Below are 24,236 nucleotides of genomic sequence, written 5' to 3' on the forward strand. Positions count from 1 at the left end.
CTGATGGTATCACATATCTCCCACACTGTTGCCTATACCATAACTTCATGCCCACCAGTCCCTCAGTATCACTGTACCCACCTGTCTCATTCTCCCAGTCTCCATTTCCCCATTTTGAATCTCCACCCTTCACCTGTGTCCTCCCAAGGCTCTGTTTAACATATTCCCTCCTTTCTTAATCCCTGTTGCCATGGTCATCTGCACAGTTTCTCTAACTCAGCTCTGTCATTTCCTGATGTTCCATCTCTCGCCTCATTCTGTTCAATAGCACAACTCTCCCACAGCCACATCCCCTTTTCTCTGCCTCACTACCCTCCTCCTCCTCAGGCCTTTGAGGGTCACCTTGACAGTCCCCAATTTCTCTTGTGTGTATATTTCCATTAAGATTCTCTTGGCTATAGCAAACCCCTGGTCAGGCAGTAGGTTGATGTGTTGGTGCCTGGCACTGGAAAATGTGAGTACATGAAGCAGATGTTTTTGAGCTCTCAGCCACATTTTGGATATTGTTGACTTTTTCCTTAACGGTATCCTGGTACACAGCATTTGAAGCTTTTTGGTGTCCATAGTGACAAGGACATAATATAATAATTCCACAGTAATAAAAAATGGTAAATTCCACATAGTTTGGTGATGGAGTCAGATTTTGCAGGTGGCTTTTTTATTAGCAAAATATATGAGTAGATTTCTGTTCAGGGCTGGGAGTTTTGGTAGATACTGTCACTGGAATTGCCTTTTGGGCACTCTCCGGCTGTCATATGAAATGCTTATGCTGAAGCGCTAGACAAGGAGAATGGTGCAGGTTCTGTGTTAAAGCTCAAAAGTGGGATGTTGGTTTTAGTGAGTGGTGGCAGTGAAAGGTAATTAACAGCCTTTTCCTTTTGCAGCAAGAGATCTTAATTTTCCAGTAACTGATCATAATGATTAGAAATAAAGCAAAAGGCAGTTCTAGATTATTTCCCTTCTTGATCTTTGGAGGAGATGGCAATTCTGTGTCGTCTCACAGAAAGGTGTCATTACTGGCTACAATGTATCATAGTGTAAGCACTGGCACGGGATTATGAATGGTTTTCCTTCTGCAGTAACATAAGGCAAGGAATTTTGTCTCCAGGTTTTTCCAATCTAAATACATATTGAAAAATCCTGGAAATATTTAAAATGTAATCTTGTGGGCCTGTTAACTCCTCTCAGGTACCTAGTTCACACAAAGTTCTTCATTAATAGTGTCAGTATATTGTAAGAAATGTGAACATCAACAAAAAACAGTTGGTGAGACATATACACCGTCTCTGAAGGTAGAAAAATGGAATACGCTCGAGTCAGTCTTGCTTATCAAAAAAATGCAAGGAGCTACCATAGTAAATAGCAAGCTATGTTGGCACTAGTTCTACCCAGTTATCTAGGAACATTGACCTTCAATCGTTTTGAAGAGAATAATTCATACAGCTGTGTTCCCACTTAAGAAAGTTGAAATGATTAAAAATCCTAACTTTTCCATCTTAACTGTTTCCATACCTAGCATTCTGGAAAAAGAATTGCTGTTTCCCAGAAGAAAATGAGAACCTTTTTTAATTTGGTGCTGTTAAAGACCCTGAAGACCCCCTGCACATACGAGACAAATGAGTATGTTGCAATTGTTGTTGTAGAAAAATATTAGAAAATAAAAATCAGTAAGCACAAACTTTGATACTGGAATGGAATTGAATTGTACACAACCTAAATACAGCCAAGAACTAGAATCCCGTGTCTCATAACGAACTTTATGCCACATCTCTGAAAACGGCGCAGAGCTCGCATTCTCGTTACTCATGAAAAAACCATTACATTCTTCAGCAGTAAAACAACGCTGGGACAAACCCTGGAAAAGGCTGCATGAGTTGGAGAGCAAGAATCTAACCCTGAACACGGCTACCGCTGCCCTCTGCCGGGTCAGGGCACAAGCCCAGCCCGGGATTCACCCGGTTACGGATACACCGAGCCTTAGGGCCGCCCTCGGACTCGAACCCTCGTCCCCCGCCAGGCCACGCCCCCGCCTGACGCGGCGTTCCCTCTCCGCGACCGTTGTGCCGTTTCAAACACACGCCCCGCCCCGTCCGCCAGTCGGCGCCGGACGCCTCCGGAGCCTGTCGGGAGCCGGTCCGCCGGCGGCGCTGGCACTCAGGCCTGACGCCGGTGCTGTGCGCATGCGCAGAGGCGGGATGCAGTTCCAGGACGCATGCGTCGTGGGAAGCGGGCAGCTTTGCCTCCGCCCCGTTTACTGCACATGCGCACTGTGCGGCGGCGGGCGCGGCGGGGTGTCCGGCCTGAGGCGCTCGCTCCACTCAGGAGGAGGCGGCAGCAGCACCGGCGCGGGCAGCGGGACCGCGACCGGGGAGCTCGTCCGGCAGCGACAGCGGGTGGGGGAACGGGCTGCCCCCCGGGCTGCCCCCGGCATGGGACGCTGCTGGGGCCGCCCCCCTCGCCGGGCCCGGCGCGCCCCCGGCCTCTGCCTGCGGCGCCGCCCGCGGGGCCTGTAGGGGCGGTCGCGCCGCGCCTGTCTGGGGAGAGCGGCGGCATGAGGAGCCGCTGCGGCCGCCGGCAGTGAATGGGCATCGTGGCGGAGCGGGAGGAGCCGGAGCCGCCGCTGCCGAGATGGCTCAGGAGAAAATGGAGCTGGACCTGGAGCTGCCGCCGGGGAGCGCCGCGGCCCCGAGCGACGGGGGCGGCCTGAGGAGATCGAACAGCGCCCCCCTCATCCACGGGCTCAGGTGAGCGCGGCCCGGCCCGGCCCGCGGCGCCAGCGGCGGGGCCCGGAGCCCCGGCGGCTGCTGGGCCCGCCCCGGGAGCGCCCGGCCTGGCAGGGCTCGGCTGCCCGAGCAGCATGGGCCGCCGTCGCAGCCAGCCGGGTTCCTGCGCTCCCGGAGCGTGCCGAGCCCCGCTGCTGGCCGTGCTTCCCGCAGGCCCCCGGCTCTCCCCGCGCCGTGGCTGGTGCGCGGTGGAGGCCTCCGAAACGTGTCATTTGTTTCTCGCAATGCTCGAGGCAAGGCAGCGAGTTACCCCGGTAACTTGCGGGCTGGCAGGAGAAAAGCGCTTGCTGGGCTCCTGCCCTGAAGTAGTGCTGCTGTTGAAACAAAATCGACGTTGTCAGTGCGCTGGAGATTGGGGCCTCTATCGTAGCACTGTGTAGCTTTTGGTAAAGCACACCTTAGAAAGTTGTTCACAAAACTTTTTTTTTTCCCCCCTCCAGTGACAACTCACAGGTTTTTCAGCCTTATGTGTTTCGAACTCGCAGGAACAGTACAACAGTTATGAGCCGTCACGGTATGGTAAGGAATCTTAAGCATGCTTTGTTTACACCTAACAAGAAATAATTGCGCTGGAGAAATGAAGTTAAACTTGATTTGTATTTGCACTAAGCATCCTAGCAAGCTTGCAGGCTGCAGAATATGCATTTTTTCACCTGTAACTTCAACCTACAATGAAATAATACTGGTGTATTAAGTCTGTGTCCCCAAGAAGAGAACAAAAGCTGAAGCTATGTGTAATTCCCAGTATTAAGTACAGTCTTAAAGTTAATTTGGACCTGACCACTGGTTGGAAGAGAAAACTGCTGTCAACAATTGAAAGTCTTGAAAGGTGTTTCAATTTGTTGTAACAATGGAAGAGAGAGTCACAAGTCTTTGTTGACCTGTTTGTTTGACAGGGACGCTCTTTTTTTTTTTTGGTTTTTTTTTTTTGCAAAGGCTAAACACGACGTCAGAAAATCATTTAAAGAAAAGTAATTTATTTACTGAGTGATATTCTACCCTGTATTTTATGTCTGGTAGTGTACAGTGCTGCAGTTATTTAACTTTTCAAAGATGTTGCATTTCTTTTTTTCACCCTTTCCTTGTTGATTTGGGCATCTGTATGCCGTTTTCCACTAAAATTTTTCTTTCTGATCTGAGGGTAGTGAAGATTAAGTATTGTTTTTCTCAAAATCCATAGAAGTTAAAGTCCTGAAATATGTTTCTTGTATGTCTTCTGTTCAGAAAAAGCAAGTTGGAATTTTAGTTCAAAATCTTCTGTTAATGAGATTTCTTAAAAATAAGAATCCAAAATTTTGGAACTCAAATTAGTAGGTGTTAAATTGACACATGGAGATCCTCAGTGGGAACTGTTGTCCCATTGGTATGTGATGGTAGCCAAAGTTCCAGAGGAATAGATGCATAAAATTGTATGCAATTGAAGAATTGCAAAAGTAAAGTTTTAGGGAGTGTTGTTCAAGACTGAGCTGAAAAATTGAGATTTCTCCTTTATAATAGCCAGCTGGTTGAGTAAGTTAGTACAGGGGTTTGTCATCTTACTCAAGGCAGTAGGGAATTGTATCATGTTTGTGGTTTCTTTTATAATACTTCACTTGTTTAAACAGCATATATAGCTATTTGTGCATTTGAGATGCTAAGCAGTATCTGCTTGCAAGCCTGAGATCTGTGCCACTTGCTGAGTGATAGAATGAATTTGTAAGTGGTAAGACAAGTCTTTTCTCGTGAAGGTCAGTGTTTTCTTTTTGCAACATTATTTGAGTCATCCACATGTTGTGCAGCTCATTTTTAATTCACTAGGAATGTAGGTGATGGTACATAGGATGTATGCAAGCTGGTGGTGTGTGATTTTATCATTGTGGCTGTCACTTTTTTTCCAGTTGTTGTCATCATCTCCCATTCGTATTCCTAGTAGCCGACTTCATCAGATTAGGAGGGTAAGTGTAGTTTTTCTCTGTATATTTAATAACAGAATGAAACATATTATATAATATTGAAGTACTTACATAGTGGGAGTTTCTTTCCTATTGAGTTTTTCAAGTACTAGAGGAAACGTAATCTTTTTTAAGACTTAATTTCAACAAGGAAGTGTCCTTGCAAGGCTTATTGTTGTCGTGTTTAAACTACCTTGCATATTTGAGGTGTTGTTTCTCTCAAGAGAAACAGTGAGCTGGGCTGGTTGCAGTCTCTTCTTTCTGGAGTGCTCCTGTTGTTCAAATTACTGAATAATGAGCGTTATTCTGAGTACCTGGGATGAATTAAATGTTATGGGAAAACTTACGACATTTATCTCCTGTAGGAGGAAGGAGTGGATTTAATGAACAGAGAAACAGCACATGAAAGGTGAGTATTATTGAAACAAGATGATAAAATAGCCAGAGTTATCCTCTTTGTAGCTACTGATGGGATTTTTTGTATTCTAGGGAAGTGCAAACAGCAATGCAGATAAGCCAGTCATGGGAGGAAAGCTTGAGCCTGGTAATCTCTTTATAGATGTTTCCTATTTAATTCTGCTTCTACACTCAACTGACGAATTTAAGGGAAAGAGAGGAATTAACTGTGAAAATAATTTAAGAAGAACTTAAGTTCATCTGGCTTTAGCTATTTTGTGCATTTGGCCCAATGACTTTCTATTAGAAGGTTGTGCCTTGGATTCCAAGGGAATGTCCTGTACCAGTGTTAAGTTTGAAACCTTGTATTTACAGAGCGACAATGACTTGGACAAGTCTGAGAAATCTTCCTCCCCGAAGAGAATAGACTTCATTCCAGTTTCGCCTGCACCTTCACCTACAAGAGGAATAGGAAAGGTAAGATAAGTGAAATACAAAACTGAGAGAACATTTTAGAATTTTAGACCAAGGTGAACTGTGAAGACGTGTAACTTCACAAATTTGTTGATAGTTTTTAAAGAAAACGCAACCAAACAACAACAAAAACCCCAAACCCACATTTTACTGATTTCTGAGAATCAGGTGCTACCATCTTAGAGCCTGCAGAGTTTAAGCAGCGTGTGAGTTCTGTCACACTGAATGTTTTCAGTTGCTATTTGCACAGTGTTTGGACAGATTAGGGTTCTGGTTCTAGGGAAGCTGGAAGAGGTCATTAGAGTAATCAGATTTGGACACGATCTTCAGCTGCATGAGTGGGGAGATGCTGGGGAAGAGGCACCAAAGTCGGAATGTATCATATGTGTAGAGTAAGAGTGTAGGCAAAGACCAGAAGCTGCAAATCTGTGTGGTGAGGAGGATGAGAATATGTCCGTTAGTTATGGAAAGGAAGGCGTAAACTCACTGTGAAGGACTTGGGCATGCTGAATTTGCACTGAAGACTGATGGCAGGTGCTGGAAGAAGGGAAGAGATGGATCTTAGGTAAACTACTTTTTCCAGTGAGGTTTGGAAAACTGAAACGTAGCACAGAGAAACTGGCAACTGTGTTTAAAGATGGTCTGCCTGACCTTGTTTTCACCCTCTTTCGTGGCTCTGCTTTTTTGTGTTGCTACTATTTTATTGCATCCCTCTACCAGTGTTGCTGCATGGAACAGCCATGCACGAGTGCTGGGTGAATGTGTTTCTAGTATAACAGTGATGCTGGCAATTGGTCCTGTACCTTTAGAATCACAACTGTAAAGCAGTGGTAGATAACTTGGCAGAAACATTTTTGTGCTTAGCTATGGGCATTCATGGGCTAAGCTCAGATTAGCTGCAGAACTACAGAGCTAAATACTCTGTTCTACTCTGGAATATTGTGTTAAATTTTCAAGTCAGATATATTTTGAGTAAACTCAACTTTTTTGTTTAACAAACCCCTTGAAAGAAGTAGGTCCTGAGTACTATACTGCTACTTTTAAGTGTAACAGGAAGAACAGAAACAACCGTCTTACTTAGAAAACAGGGTCTATTTCAATTTCAGATTCCTTGTGAGTTTGAATTTTAGGTTAACCTGAGCAGTAGTGCATTAGCCGGTATATTTTTGCAAGTTAAGTTTTAATGCTTCTAAGATTACGTTTGATCATCTCTGCCTTATTCTGTTACTAGGTTTTCTTTATTTGGGGATGTTTTGTTTGGAGGATGGGGGGAAACACCTCAGTATTTAAAAGGAAATTCTGAAGCATCTTAATGTGGCCTTTTCTGCAGCAATGTTTTTCACCATCATTGCAAATGTTTGTGAGCAGCAATGGATTACCTCCAAGTCCTATTCCCAGTCCAACAAGGCGATTCACCAAGTAAGTAACCTCTGCAGGTAACAGGTATACATAGGCTTAAATTCCAAGACTAGCATAAAGATTAGTTAAAGCTGATGTTAAGACATTAAAAGAGACTTTAGTTTTAGAATAGCTGAAGCATTGCCACATAAAAATGCTGCGAAAGTTCAACTTTTACTGATGGTAGCTTTATGTGGGTGTTCTTGTAGGAGCCTTTGTCAACTTCAAAGTAGACTTGGTAATTTGTGAGGAAGTTCCTGGGTACTTCAAGTGAACTTTATTAACTTTGTCAGCATATCAGTTTTATGTAAATATTACACACAATTTGTAAATGGATTGAAGTGGGGATGTGATGCACTAAGGGAAGGATAAGACAGTAGAAAATTTACTACAGCTTCGTGTAGCAGATAATCTCTAATAGGCAGCACTTCTTTGTTATATATGTATTTGGACTCCCCAAGCATTCTAGTTGTGTGGGAATAGTTTTAAAGAACATTTCATATGATGTGGTTGTGTTGATTTGATGCTAGGTATGGTGCTGTTCAGACTTGGAACCTTTACAGGCCTGACTGAGTATCAGTATTCTCTCTCTAGCAGGAGGAGTCAAAGTCCAATCAACTGTATCAGGCCCAGTGTTCTTGGCCCCATTAAAAGAAAAGGTATGTGTATTTACATTATCAGATGTTTTAATACGCATATAGTTTTGCAGCTGGATACATTTCTCTCTCTTCCGTATCTTTTTCTGTTGTTCTGTAAATATAATGCACTTGTATCCATGGTGAACTGGAATTTGCTAGTCGTAACTTAAAAATACAATGTAAAGTAGCTAGTCTAAAACACAAGAATGAAAAACTTCAGAAGTGGCTACTGCTTGGAAGAGGCAAACTTTATTTCACATCAAATTAAATGTTATGAACATTCATAAGCCCTGACATTCCTAAGAGTAGCACTGTATGGTGCACACCCTTCAGATCATCTTAGGAATGTTGCTTATCATGCAGTATCTTCCAAACTTAGTACTGAATGTTTGTTTTTACTCTGAAAGTTCAGAAGGTGAGAGTTTAGAGAAATGGAATAGATCAGTGCTCTTCCCTCCTGAAGGCGGAAAACTGGATTCTTTCCTGGAGGTATTCCATGTTCAAGATATTCAAATTACATCCCAGAATAAGTCTCCATAGCAGAACTGTAAGATTGAAATATTTACAAGTGTGCCTCTAGCTATGCTTATCCTTTCTGCATTTTTTTAACTTAGGCATTCTCAACTGCACCAAAAGCATGTCCTTTTATTTTACAAGAATTATATTTAACCTTTGAGAAAAGTTAACTGTTTATTGGTTTTTTTTAGGACTGCTTTTCCTATCAGATAAAGAATGTTGTCTAATTTGTATTGAATTGACAGGGGAAAGAAAAGTTTTCTCATAGACGCCAATTCTATCTTGGCTGTTATTTTCTGTGAATTTTAGATGCATTAAAAATTGAACAAAAGTTTATCAAGTTCAATGATCAATAGATATTAATACTGTGTTGTTTTACTTTAAACATTTTACAATAGACTTTAGACAGATTGTGTTAAAAACAGTGCAGGTAAAGGGCAAGCTTTCCTCACCCGATCCGTGTGCTCTTGTGGAGCATCTTTTACAAAGTGGAGAGATGAGTTTGCCTTTTTTACTCGAAATAACAAGGAATTTTCAAAATGTTACTTGATTCTAAGGCATCTAATCCATATAAATGAAGCTAATTTCCTAAATACATAATCCTATTACTTTCTGAATTTTAGCACTAGCTTTACGGTTCATATTCTACAGACGTGACATCATAACAAATTGCTACCATGATATGTGGAGTGAAGAAAGGAATGTATTGAAGAACATTTCAGTGCTGTAGGGAGTTAATACTGGTAGACTGTGCAATGTGCTGTAGCAGTGCACGTTTGTCTTTGTGAAATTTCAAGTGGCAAAAGAGTTACCCAAGTTGGTGGTTTGGGTTTTCTTCATTTTTGTATAAGACCACCTATTTTATAAATGTGTTTTGCCTATTCTGCTTGATAGAAGCTGTTATTCCATCCCTTCAAAGAAGGGAATGTATCCCTGTGGGCTAAAGGAAATAGGAAATTTGGGGGGATTATCAGGCTTTTATTAAATGAGTGGTAGTATAATTCTCTTGCATAACATATTAACATATACTGGTTTGCTGTAGTGTTTAACCTCTGTCAGCTTTTCAAACTGACACCACAACTGCTGTGCAGTGTAGGTAAAAAGCCAGAAAATTTATTTCTGTTTAATATGTTTTTGTTGCCAAACTAAAAATTAAAATATACTGTAACTGAAAGGGTTGGTTTTCTTTTTTTAGTTGGCAAGTTCATGATATTTCCAATGTGTCTATTGTAGAGAAGCTATTAATGAGCTAGCTCATTCTTGGGGCAGATTATACTAAACAGATGATATGAATTCTTCCCATCATGTTTGATCTTTTAATGTCAGTAGATTATTACAGGTACAAAGATAGTGTGATTCATGATGAGTAAGTGGAAATGCATACGCATGCCAATTTTCTTTCTATTCAGCTTTTCTGTAGAAGTGTACATATGCATCAGAATTTGTTGTACACAGGAGAGTGAAACTGTGAACCAAGCTGGCGTTCCTATTTTCATGATCAAGAATTTTAATGTCTGTATTTTGGCTTGTCAGTTGTCTCATCTCAGCTGCTTACTTAAAATTAAGTCACAGTAATTAGTTTGCTTTAGATTATTTTGTCTGATTGTAGTCTAAATAGCAAGTGCCTGGTTTTATGTCTTTGAGATCGTTGTAGTGCCTCAGATACTGCTGAAGCATTAGTTAAATTAAGGATGGACTAGATGATTAAACAACAGCTAGCATCGAATTAATGTCTTACCCAAGTGCTTGGTTGGCTGAATAGGAAGACTTACCAAGTTACAGATGCAACCATGCTCTATTGTGGGACAAACCTCTCTTTTACAATAGATAAATATTAAATGGACATTCCAGAGACTCAAGTGAGTTTGATTATTTGCACTATTTTCCTTAGGTGAAATGGAAACTGAAAGTCAGCCAAAGAGACTTTTTCAAGGAACAACCAACATGCTTTCTCCAGATGTGACACATCTGACAGATCTCAGTTCATGGTAAAATATTTTATGTGCCCTGAAATGCCGAAACAGAGAATGTGCATTTATCACAAGCTTTCTTGTTTTGAGTTTTTTTCCCAGAAAAAAAATACTTTGTGTGTAGCTTGCATATGCATATTACTGGGAACTATTGGTGTGGTAGTGTAATGTAACAATGTTTCTGCTTCTTTGATCAATTCTTCCTGAGCAGACTCTAGCCTAGATTTTGTGCATGGGAACTTTTATACTGAACATAATTGTTACAAATCCCTGTTGGTTCATAAACAAAGTTACTCTGCTTCAAAGATGCTTCTTCCTTTCAGTATGTTCAGGCAGTGATCATATAGTATCTGTGGTACTTCTCGTAATACTTAGAAAATGGGTGTGTGGATAGTTTCTGCAGTTACGTAGCTCATGTTGATACATTCATGATTTTTAGTGTTATAGTCTGTCTCCTTTCTGTATTACGATCATAAAAAGCTGAGTTCTTTTTGCATCAAGAGTCAGATACAAAGTATTCTAAAATATCAACTGTGTATTACCATAATTTCAGTTTACCTACAGACTTGAAACTGCCCAGAAGTTGGGGGTGTTTTTTGTGTTGCTTCCAGGTAAATTGCAAGAGCATCAATTTATGTGCCCTCTGGAATCTTGTATCAAGACTTAGGAATTCCTGTGTGTGGATTTCATACTTAAGAGGGAAAATTACGTTCCAGAATCTTGCTTTGAGTAGTGAAACATTAAAGAACATACTAGCTAATTAATGACATCTTTGCTGCATTGCTGATTAGATTCTTATTATTTCTTTCATATAACCTTTTAAGGTTTTATACTCATTAGTTTTCACCTCTTTTCTATAACTGATTAAAATCAGAGTCACAATTTATCCTGCATGTTAAAAAAAATAATTCTGCTCCTCATTCTCATAAGGAGCATGAATATATATATAACATGCTACAGAAAACAAGGAGTTTTCAGGGCTGCCAGTCTTGAAGTAAAGACTGAGTGGTAGTATAGGTCTCCTACATCTTTTCTACAAAGGCAAAAGTACATCAGCTTTGTACGCAAAGTCATCACGCCCGTGTTACTAAATAACATTTTTCTTTTTCCCCAGCCTGTCTTCGGATATTCTTGATGGGAGTAGCAGCAGTGTTGGCTCTTCCTCTGATTCACTGACTAAAGGCAGCATAACCACAGAGTCTCCAGTAACATGCTCAAACTCGTGCTCTTCATTCATTTTGATGGATGATCTCTCACCGAAGTGACTTACTAAGTTCTGAGTCAGTGTCTGGCTGTGCTGTTCCCTTACTGTACACTTGTACAGAGAAATAAACTCTCATCCTTGAACCATTAACACGAGGATTATTAAAAGGAAAAATTATTGTAACTAATCCTTGGTGACTTTCCAGTGATTTTGATTTATCCATTTAATGGACATTGTAGACCATATTAATGTCTGGTTTTGCGAATTTATTTTTTAAACAAGATGTCTGCTCAGATTATACTAACTTTTTGCTTTCAGGAACTTGCATACACTTTTGATTCTGAGAATAGGTATCTACCTATTAGAGTTGCAATTTTTAGGAAAATACTTCTGTTATTATCGTGGTCACTATGTCTAGGGAAATAATTTGGTTTGGAAGGATTTGAAAATACTAATTTATCCTCTGGCACTTCTACGATTGAGTAAAACTATTCTCCTTGCTTTTTTTCAGTCACTAGCCTCAAATTCTCATACAGAAGGGAGAAAAAAAATAGTGCTGCTAGTTGTTTGTATTACTGAAGACCACAGTGGGTCTGGAAATCTCACTCTATTACATTAAAAAAAAAAAACCCACACAAGAAAATAACTAATGACTGGCACTTTTGCAATCAGTGAAGAAATAACAATACTTTACGAACATGATTAAAATAGCTGCATAGTTCTCTCCCCAGATCCTTTATCCTACAGATTGAATGAAATAAGGTCAATATTCAGCAAGATTTGGCCAAGGAAAATTAATCCATGCCTCAATCAAAGACATACAGTGCAGATAAGTAAGTTATTGAAACTACTGTGTAGGAGGACCATGTATGGCACCATCGATGTCTCCTGTGGCATTGAGGTCATAGGTATTTTTGTGCCTTAGGGGACATTGTTACAAAATTATGGAATGTAAACCAGAGGGGTGGGGTGGGAAAAGTCCTTTGTGTACAGCTTGTTTATAGAGTGCTTACCAGAATCTGTCGTCGATGCTGCTTTCCTTAATGTTCCTTTCCAAGGAGTGTGCTCCGTTGCAAGGTGCTGTGGGCAGCCCCAGCTCTGCTGTGAGATGGCAGCCGATGTAATACCCTTTGTGGCCGCTGCATACAGCGTTTATACCTTTGTTGGTCATGAGCAGGGCAAGCAGCTAAGTGAACATTCGATTTCTAAGGAAAGACTTCAAAGTTTGACTTGAATACAAGCTCTGCAAATTGTTTGGCTAAGGAGTTATATTTGAGCTATGAGTAGTCTTGATACAGTACCTTGGTCAGTCAGAGGTAGGACAATAGATATTTTACTTTTTAAAGACTTTAACGGGGCAAAATAAATCTGTTTGTAATCTACTGTGTTATGCTATTTATTATTTATAACTATGTACAAAGTCTGTGGTGATGAATTATAGTATTTTTTTATGATTGAGTAAGTTTTTTATGTTCAGTAATTGCTGGCTGGTTTGTATTTAATACGCAACATTGTCTGCCAGAATCATAAGCTTCCATTTTTGAATGTTTGTAACATAAATGCTTTTGTTATCTAAAAGTACAACTTCTGATCTTTTTTGAAAGAATATAGCACTGAATTTAAAGTAAGATTATGTGCTTTAAAAGTGAGCACAATCTCTGGCAATACTGTCTGGCTGAAAAGGGGAGGGGGAGAACCATAGGTTTTTCTGTTCTGAAGAAGCCGTTGAGTTTCCAGGAGATGTGTACATACCAGATTATTTTTAAAAGTGTTTCCATTAAATTGTAAGAAGTACCATAATGGGCCAACAGTGGCACTATTATTTGTATTATCATTTTCACCTGTGGAGCATTAGTTCCCCACCTCAAATAAATGTGCATATTGTAAAATACTGTCCATTGGTGCCATTTTTAAATGAGCTCTACAGTACTGAATGTTAATTTTGTTTGTATATGCACAGTGCTATTTCTTGAATCTTTGATGTCTTAAATCGCTTAATTATTTTTTTACTCATTCTTGTATCTTCTCTGCCTTCTTGATGGTAAAAGGCGGCTGCTTTTACATTTGCAAAATACTGATAAACGGTCTGTGATAAGATTCAACCTGTTACCTGTGCCCCCATTTCATTATACCGTGCTTCTCTTGGTACTGTGATTTAGAAATCTGAACAAGGGGTGGCAGAAGGGGGAAGCCTATTGCATGCTTTCTTAAAACGGAGATGAGCATAACTATTGCTTATTTTTGGCTGACATACCTGTACAATTATGTATTCCAGATTTGTTTGTTAGTGGAGAGTCTTATATAAGTGCTGGCCTTTGTAAATGTTAGAATGTAAGCTTCATAAAGCAAACGCACAAATGTTCACTCTTGTTACAGCATTTTTTTTTTAGTGTTCCAGCTATTCTCTGCTCCAGAAGACATTGCTCTTTTATAAAATACACATGTAATGCACACACACAGACAATGTCTGTTGTTTCAGAATGAATGTCATTGGGTAATGCAATGGGTCCCCTCTAGGACCGTGTTCTGTTCCACACACATAGCTGTAAGACCACTTGTTTGGTTTTAAGTTTTCTAATACTCTTAATAGCTGATATTTGCACTTAACTGCATGTGAGTTGCTGCTGCTTACAGAGTTAATCTTTATTGCAGCGTAAAGGCTAGTACAGCATACTCTGACTAAACCAGAAGCTGCATTTCTGGATTTATTAACTGTCTTGTCTGTAATGAATTAGATACCAGTTTGAGGAAGAAGACCAGCTGGTGCTGGTAGTCAGCTTTAATATATAACTATTGACACAATTAACAACTGTTTTTTATGACTTCACCAGACTTATTTGTGCTGAATGGCCACGATGAGTGTCTGAGAATTCTTGTCTTTCTTCTCCCTCCTTTTTTTTTTTTTTTTTAATAAGGAACCATTAATGCATATCTATTGCTGAGAAACACGAGTGATGACTTACTTTTAACGTTGTAACTGTTGAGAAGAAAGTTAAAATACCAGTGTAATTCAAGCAGCATTGTAGATGGACTATTTTAAATATGTTAATTAGCACAGCATTAGGATGTTGGTCTTTGTACGGCTCATTGACTAGCACTGCCTTTAGATCATATCGGAAGCACGCTGAATCTTCATTTCGTGGGCTTAAAATGCTGGAAGGATTTTACCAATGCTCTAGAAAAATGTGTGTGTCAGCTGTGGAACTGTGTATGTTTTGATAATATCAAGTGTTCTGAATCAGGAAATGGATCACAGTATGCGTGTTTCGTTCTCCTTCATTGAATTTCAAATTGGGGATCGTGGGCCCAAAAGCCTGTATTTAAGGGGCTGTTTTTCTGACTGTGTGATTAAATACTTTCTCCTACAACGAAAGTAATTAAACTGTCAGTGGGTGAGGATGTAAATCTGAGTCCTGCAGACTTTATTGGAAAACTCATTCTTGAAATGCACAAGGAAAGCTATACTGTACAAAACCAGTGGGATTATTTTTTGAAGTATTGATAAAAATAAGAGTACTCATTTTTAACAACTCAAAATGCCAAGAACATTTTAAATGTGAGGCTTTGACTTGGCACACTTCTCTTGACAGAACCACGTTGGGGGCTGGATGCAGAGGTTAACTGGAGCAGGCTTAGATGGATTTGGAACTCGTATTCTGGTGTACAAACACAATAGACTAGTCTTGGGAAATTATTTTTTGCAAATATTCGCATTTTAATCTGTAGACCCTGCTAATACATTGTGTGACAACAAAGATGAGAACTTGTTTTTCCTGGAGGAATTTCATCTGCATATAATCTTCCTGGTAACTTCATAATAAAAAAGCTTTGCATTAATATGAGTTAGAATATTTCATAAAGTCAGAGGACTGTTTCATTTGCTTTTTTGGAATAAAGGTCAAGAAATATTTTTGGAGCTGTACAAACTGCCTCTTGTATTCCAAGGCTGTTATAGAAATGGCAACTGTCCATAGTAAGTGCAAAGGGACTTTGCCTACCATTCAGTATTTCAGTCTCTCTTGAGATCTGTTAAATAACCCTTAGCAAATTCAGTGATTGATGTAGGATGGGTCACTGAAGGTACTGCGTGACCCAATGAGAAGGATGTAGTAACGAGCTCCTTTGACTCTTAATTTAGAGTTTTAGCCCTGAATGTAGACCTAGCTTATCCAACTAATTTTCAAATGAAAAACATGTTTTTCAAGTAACTGAGGTTTTTGTGAGGGTTTGCGCTGTTCAGGCTTAGAGGAAAAGACACTTTGTTGGCAAGTCTAGGATTGTTTTGCTCAATCCACCCCCAAAAGATCGAGCTATGCTTGTCAGTCAGAATTAGAGTAGCAGTTGTCTTGGTTTTAGCCATCTTTGGAGAGGGCAGGGAGTTGGTGGTTGGATTTCCTTAAGGGCTGGTTATCTAATTCACGGCTTGAACCTTTGTCATGAGGCTAAAATCAAAAGTAGATGTTTTAGGGCAGGTCTGTTTTCTGAGGGAGTAAATAGGCTGCAGAGCTGGTTTAAGCCTGACCGCCTGAGTTTGCTTCCTGCTGTGGATGAAGAGTCTTCATGTACGTGGGTTATAGTGACGGGGCTGCCGGCTTGGCGCTGCCGTTCCCATCTATACAAACGCACCCAGCTTCCACTTCTAACTTGTCCATGTACCTCAAGGCTATCCTTTTTATTAGCGTACTGGGCACTTAACGGAAGTCTCTTGTTTCAATCCAAACCGTTTTGCATTAAAGCTGCTTTTTATTACTTGCTTTTAGATCTTAAAGCCTTTTGATATGGGGCCTATTGGGCCTTGGGTTTGAATCTTGCCTCTGATTAGCACGCCAGGGCCAACGTTTTCTTTTTAAACCTGGAGCAATTTGTTTTGTTCTTCTTGGATTATAAGTTTGGAAATGCAGAGTAGGGAGGTTCTTGCTATTAACAAAGAATGCATGTTAGCTCTGGCGATCGTAAAAGATTGTGGGGTTTTAAAAGAAATAAGACCTGAAAACACAGAACAAAGAAATACCTATTTTTAATGAACCAATTCGGCTGGTTTGATACCAGGCTCTTTTTTTAAATGCAGGCAATAATCTTTTGAACATATCATCAGTAACACAGCAACGAAATCCAATATGCTTTCACCCCGCAACACTTCTTACTGTAAAGTAAGAACTTATTGCTGAAAGACCGCAAGTTTTGTTCATCTCTAACAAACAGAGGGCACGGCTTGTCTCGGTCTCTGAGTAACAGTTTGCAGTAACGATCCCCTGTGATTCAGCAGGCCCCGTAGTGACACCAGGCTGTCTAGCAGTTCCTTTCTGTCCAGAAAGCATCATCTTACACTTTATAATAATTCTAACACTTGTAGACTCCCTTAGCTTATTTCTGAGGGCCATGAGATTTTAACCTTTTTTACGAACAATATTATTATTAGCTGTTAATTACTGGAGGTTGACTGTCTTATTAAATAGCTGTGGTAAAATTCCTGGTGGATTTTTGCATGTCTCTTATTTAGGGTATAGCAGAGTTTGGGATTTTTGATTATTTTTTCAGATACTGCAATGTGTGTTTTCTGGAAGAATTATCCATTGTGTTTTAATTCTGCAAGGTATTGGGATATAGTTTATGCAGAAGTAACTCCTATTTAACACCATGAGTCAAATGAATCTTGGAGACAATGCGATGCATTTCTGTCTGCAGTTGACTGGTTTAACCCTTGCATCACCCAAAGAAACCTCCTCTATTCTGCTGCAGTCCACACCACTTTTGAACTTTCCCCAAAGTTCAGTAAGTTGGCAGAAGCGCCAGGCTGTTATTTGTATTGGGGTAGTTTGTAATGCAGCTTATGAAAACCGTATTGTGCTAGAACAAAAAGATTTCCCTTGCCCCAAATAATTTGCAATTTAAATTTGCGATGAGAACTGTAATGGTTTATCAATGTGATGCATGGACAACAATTTTTTAAGTATGAAAAAGTTAGGATCTGTAATATGCAGGTAGGAAGCAGGTGGTATCAAAAACTATGGGCAGAAGTAAAATAAAGAATGTAACTGAAGTTAACTAGTCCAGAACCTAAATCTAAATCTAAATGTTGAATCTGACCTCTGACAAAGCAAACCCTTTGCTCTACAAGCCCGTAAAATTTTGGAAAAATTCAGGTAGTGCTATGAACTTAGCAGCTTGGTCTAGACCTTAGTTAAGTGTCAACACTTCTTTACTTATGACCAGAACGTCCAAGAATTTGGAAGAAAAATAAATGTGAAAGGGGGACCTAGAATAAGAATACCTCTGTGCTTATGATATATGAGTATTGGTTTGAAAAATGATACAGAGAACAAAGTATCGTGAGTTGGGACAAATGTGCTTTAAATAAGAGTTGAGGATGTGCTACGTATAGTACGTGTAACATCTTGTGTGTGTGCAAGAACAGACTGTGAAAGAAACAGCTTTGTGTGGGAGAAGCGACATCAAAGAGCCTGAAAGAACTAGCACTGTAATAGGAAACATTTGCCTTTGGAGGACTGGTATTGCTGCTGGTCACTACTTTTTTTTTTTTTTTTTTCTTATTTTTTCCTCTCCTGTATTAAAACTCAGCAGCATGAGCAATGTGAGGCAGCTTGGCTAGGGAGGGGTACGGAGGGCTAGCTGGATTTGTGTGGACTTTCACAGCTTCCCTCCTGCCTTCCCTTGAAAGCTGTAATTGTATTTGTTGGCCAAGCAAAGCCAGGCTGGGTGCAGCGTAGCTGAATGGGCTTGCCAGCTTCCGTCAAACATCAGGGTATGTCCTAGACATTAGTGGGCAAAACTCTTCATAGGGAGGAGAGGGGAAATGAGAGGAGCTGAGGGTGTAGGAGTGGGACAGAGATGTCTGTAAAGCTGTGGGCCCAGTGGGAAAGCTTGGGGGACCTGGTTGGACAAGGGGCTGTATAAAGAGCACTGGAGCGGGAGGAGGAATGTCACCCAGCAGGAAGGAGATCGCGGGGCAGGAGGCTGGTGCACCTGCTTGGTGTGGAGAAAGCGATGGTTTTCCTGTGAAGTGTCATGGTTATCCTTGTCAACAGGCAGCTTATGCTGAGGAAGAGGGGTTGGGGTATAGCTGCATGCAGACACCAAGTCAGCCATGCCACAGCCACGTCTTACACTTTGCACTTTCTGGGATTTATCAGGTGGGTTTTGGAGAGTTTCTGAATTTTTTCAGCCTTGCTTTGCATTAGCAACAAGGAACTTAGTGCATATAGTACTCACCATGAGTGTAATAGCCAGCATGCACAAGGTGTGTCTAACCCCGCTGGGTGCTTTGGACCAGTCGCAAGAAGTTACTGGTGGTGTGGATGACCGCAGGATGGCGTATGGCAGCTTGCAAAGCGCAGAGCGGGATTTAATGAGCAGTGGTAATAACGACGCAAGTGCCTCTGAACTGCCTTCATCCTGCAGCTTCTGTTGGTAGAAATTTCTAATGGTTTTGTTTTCTTTTCACTCGCAATGTAACCTCATCCTTTCAGGGTAAACACTAACTTTCCAGAGTCATGTTTGGACTTCATTGTATTAATAACATTAAAACTGATTTTTAAAAAAAAAGGCAGATGCTCTTTGGTTAGAAGAATAACACAATCCCATGCTAGAGGAGACTTTGATCAAATTCACTGACAACCTGAAATGAATGAAAAGACCCTACTCACAGCAAGAGAGGTTTTCTAGGAGTATATTGCGTGTTGGCTGTTTTCCCAGCCCCATGAAGTCTTTCAGAAGCATGCTGTGGCATATTTCAGTTGGTTTTAGTGAATTGCAGTGTACAAGCTGGGGATTTTTTTTCCTGAAGTGCTGATGCTGCAGCATTCCCATCAGACTGCACACAGGAGGCATCTTTCTGTTATTTCCCTGTGCAGGCACACTCAGACCTGAATCTTGAAGGATTTACAGCGGCTCTGTAACCTGCATGGAGCGGGTATCTGACCGTGTAGCTGTGCTCCGGCTTTGTGCCCAGGTGAGTGCTTGGGTAAGGCTGGCTAGAACGTGTCCACTGCTGCTTTTGACATAGATTGGATTATTTACTGCAAACCAAGATGCAAAAACAAGCAAGCACCACCCTTGGGCTGCGTGCTGGAGAGCTGCCTGCAGGGTTACAGTGTGGGTCTGGGAAGGTCTGGTTGCTGCCTTTCCAGCTCTGTGGTCTAACCCAGCCTACCAAGGAGGTGAGAGAAGATGGATGAGCCTGATCTTCCCAAAGTGCTGCGAGATCTCTCCATGGCAAGTGCTGTGCAAGGGCTGAGTACTATCAGCACTGCTGTTGCTGGGAATTCTGGTTTGGCCCCTGGATCAGCAACTGGCCCCATTGTGCCTGTGCTGCACGTAGTTTTGACTTGAGTTGGGAGCGGTTTCTCTGGTCTTTCATAGTTTGCCTTCTCCTTCGCACGTCTCCAGCAGGAAGTGCAGATTCAGCAGGCATTGTACGCTTCAGCAGCCTGCCAGCTGCCTTGCTGAAGCTAATTCACAATTCAAGTCACTCCTGATAAGTTTGCAAACAATGTGCAGTGATTTCTGAGCTAGATAGCAGCTGAGCTGAACTCCTCCGTTTCCAGCCTGTCAGTTGAACGAAGCTGTGCATTTACTTTGTAAAGCTCATGGGTCAAACCTGGTCTTAATGCTTTGTGCTGCTGTGATGTTTCATAAATTTCTTCTTTGTTTAGGAATAACTTAAAACGAGTGTCAGCATTATTATTAAAACTCTCAAATGTGTCTGTGGAGGCACAAAGAGGGCATATGGTTAGTGTTGGTTTAATATGAGCTAGAAATTGAACTCAGAACTTCTGACTTGCTGTTTAGTTCTCTGATCACTGGATGACTCTCTTACCCTCTTTGTAACACACTGAAGTAGCCCACCAATAACTCCAGTGAAAACAAGAGCAACATTTTTTCTTAGGCTAACTTCATGTGGCAGCCACTGAAAATGTGCACTGAGGAACTGGCCCAGAGGAAGCAACTGCACTCGTGGCTCATCAGCCCCGTCAGGAAACAGCAGGGCAAAGTTAGAAGTAACTTACTTAAAAGCTAATGAGTGTGTGGTGCAGCAAACATCGAGAGAAAGTGTGGTTCAATAGCCAGCAGAGGAGCTTGGCATTCTCTGTCTCGGTCCTTATTTCCCTTGCTTTCTGTTGGTTTGCATCTGTTTAACCAGAGAGATGCCAAGGTGATGATGTATCAGAAAAGGATTTGTAGGTGAGACCCTGCTCTCCCCTGAGCTGCGCACAGCTCTCCCTGGAAAATGGGGTCAGTACAGAACACCCACTATTTAATCTTACTCAGTATGTTTTTATGAAATTAAATCCTCATGACTGTCTGTCTCAGCTTGGCAGATACTAGTTTTTTCAGACATATGTAAGGTCATAGTCACAAGTGTAGCAGCCTAGAACTGCAGGGTGGGTTTGGCCATTCTGTGCAAAAATGGGTACAATACAGTGGCAGAAGTAGGAATATATATTGCTCCTGCCAGATGACAGCAGGGTTTTGTTTACAGGGAGCTTGGGGAAGCTCACCTTGGTGCACTTTCCAAAGGGCATGAGGTCACATCATAGGCAGACTTACGTTTTGAAGTGTATTTGTCACTGTGCCATACGTTGAGGTTTTTTATTTTTTTTTACTCCTCCTTTAGTATTGGAATTGGAAATTCAAGTTGGAGAAATGTGAGAGCAATTGGGCCTAATCCATTCCTGTTGTTACTCCTTTTGTTTTCACTGGAGTTACTCCAAGGCTGAATTCAGCATATGATGAACAACGTGTTCTCCAAAGTTGGAACTTAGAGGAGAAGGTTTTAGGAATGATCACGCAACTCTGAGGCTTCTTCTCAATCAGCTGAAGCTCCCACAAGAGGGACAATGTACGGTGAGTTTGGGTTATTGAATTTAGTGCAACATTCTAGTAATAAGCCCTCCAGTCATAATAAGACATTATTATCCATTAGAACAATTACTTGAATGAAACCCAACTGCTAGCTGACTTAGATTGGATGGAAAAATCCTAGCTGTAGATCTCAGTTGCCAGTTAGCTGAACAAATACTAACCACGAGCAAGCGACAAATGGTTCTAAGCCTGGTAATCCTCTTCCCACTTCCCTTTCCTCTCACCTTTTCTGGAACCAGCTCCTCCAGGGTTGCCATTTGTGAAATGTTGCCTGCTCCTCATTGCATTGACCATCTCAGCTGCATCCCAGGGAAGTCTCCAAAGAGGTTACAAGCCCTAGGTCTGTTTTGGTTAGATGGAAAAAGGAGAGTGCTATAAGCTATAGCGAAGCTGCACATTACCGACGGAGGACTAGGTGGTGTGTGTTTGGGTTTGTTTTTTTGCAGGAGGAAGGGTATTTCTGTTAAGAACTAAGATAAAACTCTTCAGATCTACAAGAATGAACCAGTCCTCACTGCTGGTTAATTCCTCCTGTGTTCCTGTGAGCTGTTAGAGGGTCATGGCAGACATCCTGGTCCTAGTGGACAGAAGGATGACCATGAGCCAGCAATGTGCCCTTGCGGCCAAGAAGGCCAATGGCATCCTGGGGTGTATTAGAAGGAGTGTGGTTAGTAGGTCAAGAGAGGTTCTCCTCCCTCTCTACTCTGCCCTGATGAGGCCGCATCTGGAATATTGTGTCCAGTTCTGGGCCCCTCAGTTCAAGAAGGACAGGGAACTGCTAGAGAGAGTCCAGTGCAGAGCCACGAAGATGATTAAGGGAGTTCATGAATGCTGTGGTTAGGTGTTCAGCCCATTCCTCCTGCAAGCTAAATTTTTTAAAATTTGTTTTGCCCTGTGAAGTATTTGCCTAAGGACTTTCTTCTATTGCCAAGTTAGCAGTAATGCCTGTGGAGAAAGACTAGCTGCTGCTTAAAAAACTGAATCAAATCTGGGTGGAGGACAGATAAGCAGCCTGCCGTGGAGAGTTGGTGGGGGTGCTTTGGATGAATTATTCCTCCTCAAGTGACACGATCCCACACCATACTCATTCAATTCACACATGAACTTTCCCGAAACAGGGAAGTTTGGGTTCTGGGTTCAGCTGTGAGAGCTGAATAGCACTTTCCAGATGGATGTCCGTGCCCCTCCTGGAACAAAACTGCAGTTCAGTCTTGGCCATTGAGGCACCAGATTTCTTCCTTGATGCTCTCCTTGAGCCCCACGAATGCTCCCTGTCCCAGCAGGGCTGTGACCAGCAGGTTTGGGGGCTGTTTGTCAGACCTGTCTGCAGAGGCCACTGAAAAAGAAAGCGTCAAGAGGTGCACCTCTGGGCCAGGCCCTCCTCTGGCAAGTGCTGTGGATTTTTTTTTTTGTTTTTCCCCTTGAACTTTGCTGAAATGCACGACCATGCTCCAGGGCCTTCAAGGACTGCTTCTCTAATCTCCCCAGAAGGATTATTGCTGCTGGAAATCATGAGGGCTTGGACTAGCTATCAACTTTATCAGGAAAGCTTCTTTCCGGCCAAGCTAGTAAGAGCTTTGCTAAGCGGGAATCTTGGGTTGAAGCTGCTCTTCTCATGTTTCACAGATGGCCTCAATGAATGATTTACTAGGAGAGTAAAAGATTAGCCAGATTCCTTCAACTGCATCTCGAGTCATATAAAGTGCTGCATTTTACTGGGGCCTAGGCAATTCCTAATTCTTTAGCCTTGTTAGACTGTTTTACAGTGACTAATTGCCCTGAGCTCCCTTCCCTGAGAATCAGGTGTCTCCTGGTGAGGAACCCACGCTCCTCGCACGAGCCTCACCCGCGGCTTTGAAACAGCCATGCCAGTGAAAGCTTCTCCATACGGTCAGGGACCCAAAGACCACAAGACGTTATGTGTCTAGTTGTATTTTATTGGAAAAGTTAAAATGCTTCTGGGAGGGAGATGGTAAAGGGAATACTTAAAATATACAATGAGGTGTTTCCATAAAATTGTCAAAAGCTTTGCAGAATCCTCCTGTGGAGAAGAGCCATTGCTGGAGAGTTCACGCGAACCGTGGTTTGGGTGGGGTAAAACCTCTTGCTTTAATGTTTTAGGTAGTCTCCAGGGCTCGGATGAGCTCTTCTGGGGGAAGGGACATTACCCCGCGTTTGCCTGTTATGGAGTTTCTCACGTTTTTCTTTTTTACACTTGGCAGCCAGAATGCTGTGTCTGACTCTCTATGGCAATTCCTACAGAGTTTGGCTGTTTTAAAGGACTACAGTACTGATTTAGATGTCCAAATTGGAAAAGCAGGGTTTAAAGTGGACCTACTTTTTCCTTTAGAGTGAGACTTGTTAAAGATCTTTGTTAAATTATTTACCAGTGGTCTCACAAGATCAACAGCTCTTTGCATTTAACCATTCGCATGACTTCCATCATGCTTTTCTCCCCTGTCCTCTAAATAAAAAAACCAATCACCAGATCGCTAAAGGCCTTGCAGGCACGGGTTGCCCATCATTACCAGTATGTGAAGTGCATGCACCGTAAAGTGTAAAGCAATATCGGCATGTGCTGATCTCATGTAAACAGTCGTTGGTTTATTGCAGTCAGAGATGAGAGCTCTGAGACTCGCTGAGGGAATCAACCCCTAGCAGAAATGTTTAAAATATTTGGGTTTTAGCCAAGAGGCTAAGAAAAGAGGTTTTGTATCTTACTTTCTCTCTGCTGTGATCTCCTCACATGCAACACTAAAACCTATGTAAGAAATAGGGATGCGAAGAAACAGTCCTGACATACTTGTCCCGAAGGCATCAAAAGAGGTCAAAGATGCTCAGGGATAATAAAATTTGCTACTTTTCTGATTTTTGCATCACCATTTATCTGTACAAATTGGGGCTGAACCTACTCCCCAGCGGTCCCTTTTGATTGAACCTATGGCACAGAGATAGAAGCAGCCCCTGGAGTCCCCCTGGTAAAAGCTTCCCCCCCCCCAGTTCTTCAAGGCTGAAGGTTTGCCACAAGCTATAGCAAGGGGAGG

General features: G+C 41.7%; 1 protein-coding gene and 1 non-coding gene across 2 annotated transcripts; both read left to right on the plus strand.

Moving 5' to 3' along the window:
* The first annotated feature begins 2,323 nt into the window (after positions 1-2,323).
* Positions 2,324-13,674, plus strand: PABIR2 (PABIR family member 2). Its single transcript, XM_068411965.1, has 10 exons — positions 2,324-2,744; positions 3,224-3,302; positions 4,661-4,717; positions 5,080-5,123; positions 5,204-5,258; positions 5,486-5,587; positions 6,915-7,003; positions 7,577-7,641; positions 10,028-10,124; positions 11,221-13,674. Exons 1-10 carry the CDS (start codon positions 2,629-2,631, stop codon positions 11,369-11,371), a joined length of 855 nt encoding a protein of 284 aa, XP_068268066.1. The 5' UTR covers positions 2,324-2,628; the 3' UTR covers positions 11,372-13,674.
* LOC137669841 (small nucleolar RNA U109) lies at positions 10,995-11,136 on the plus strand. Its single transcript, XR_011049185.1, has one exon. It is a non-coding gene; the product is annotated as a small nucleolar RNA U109 (small nucleolar RNA).
* Positions 13,675-24,236: the final 10,562 nt, after the last annotated feature.

The sequence above is a fragment of the Nyctibius grandis genome, chromosome 13 (assembly GCF_013368605.1).
Source record: "Nyctibius grandis isolate bNycGra1 chromosome 13, bNycGra1.pri, whole genome shotgun sequence".
In the NCBI taxonomy this organism is placed as follows: Eukaryota; Metazoa; Chordata; class Aves; order Nyctibiiformes; family Nyctibiidae; genus Nyctibius; species Nyctibius grandis.

Excerpts from the sequence above, each read along its gene's own strand:
- PABIR2 (XM_068411965.1), top strand. The coding sequence starts at position 2,629 with ATGGCTCAGGAGAAAATGGAGCTGGACCTGGAGCTGCCGCCGGGGAGC. Across the intron at positions 2,745-3,223 it reads CCCCTCATCCACGGGCTCAG|TGACAACTCACAGGTTTTTC; the intron begins GTGAGCGCGGCC and ends TCCCCCCTCCAG. Across the intron at positions 5,588-6,914 it reads CTACAAGAGGAATAGGAAAG|CAATGTTTTTCACCATCATT; the intron begins GTAAGATAAGTG and ends CCTTTTCTGCAG.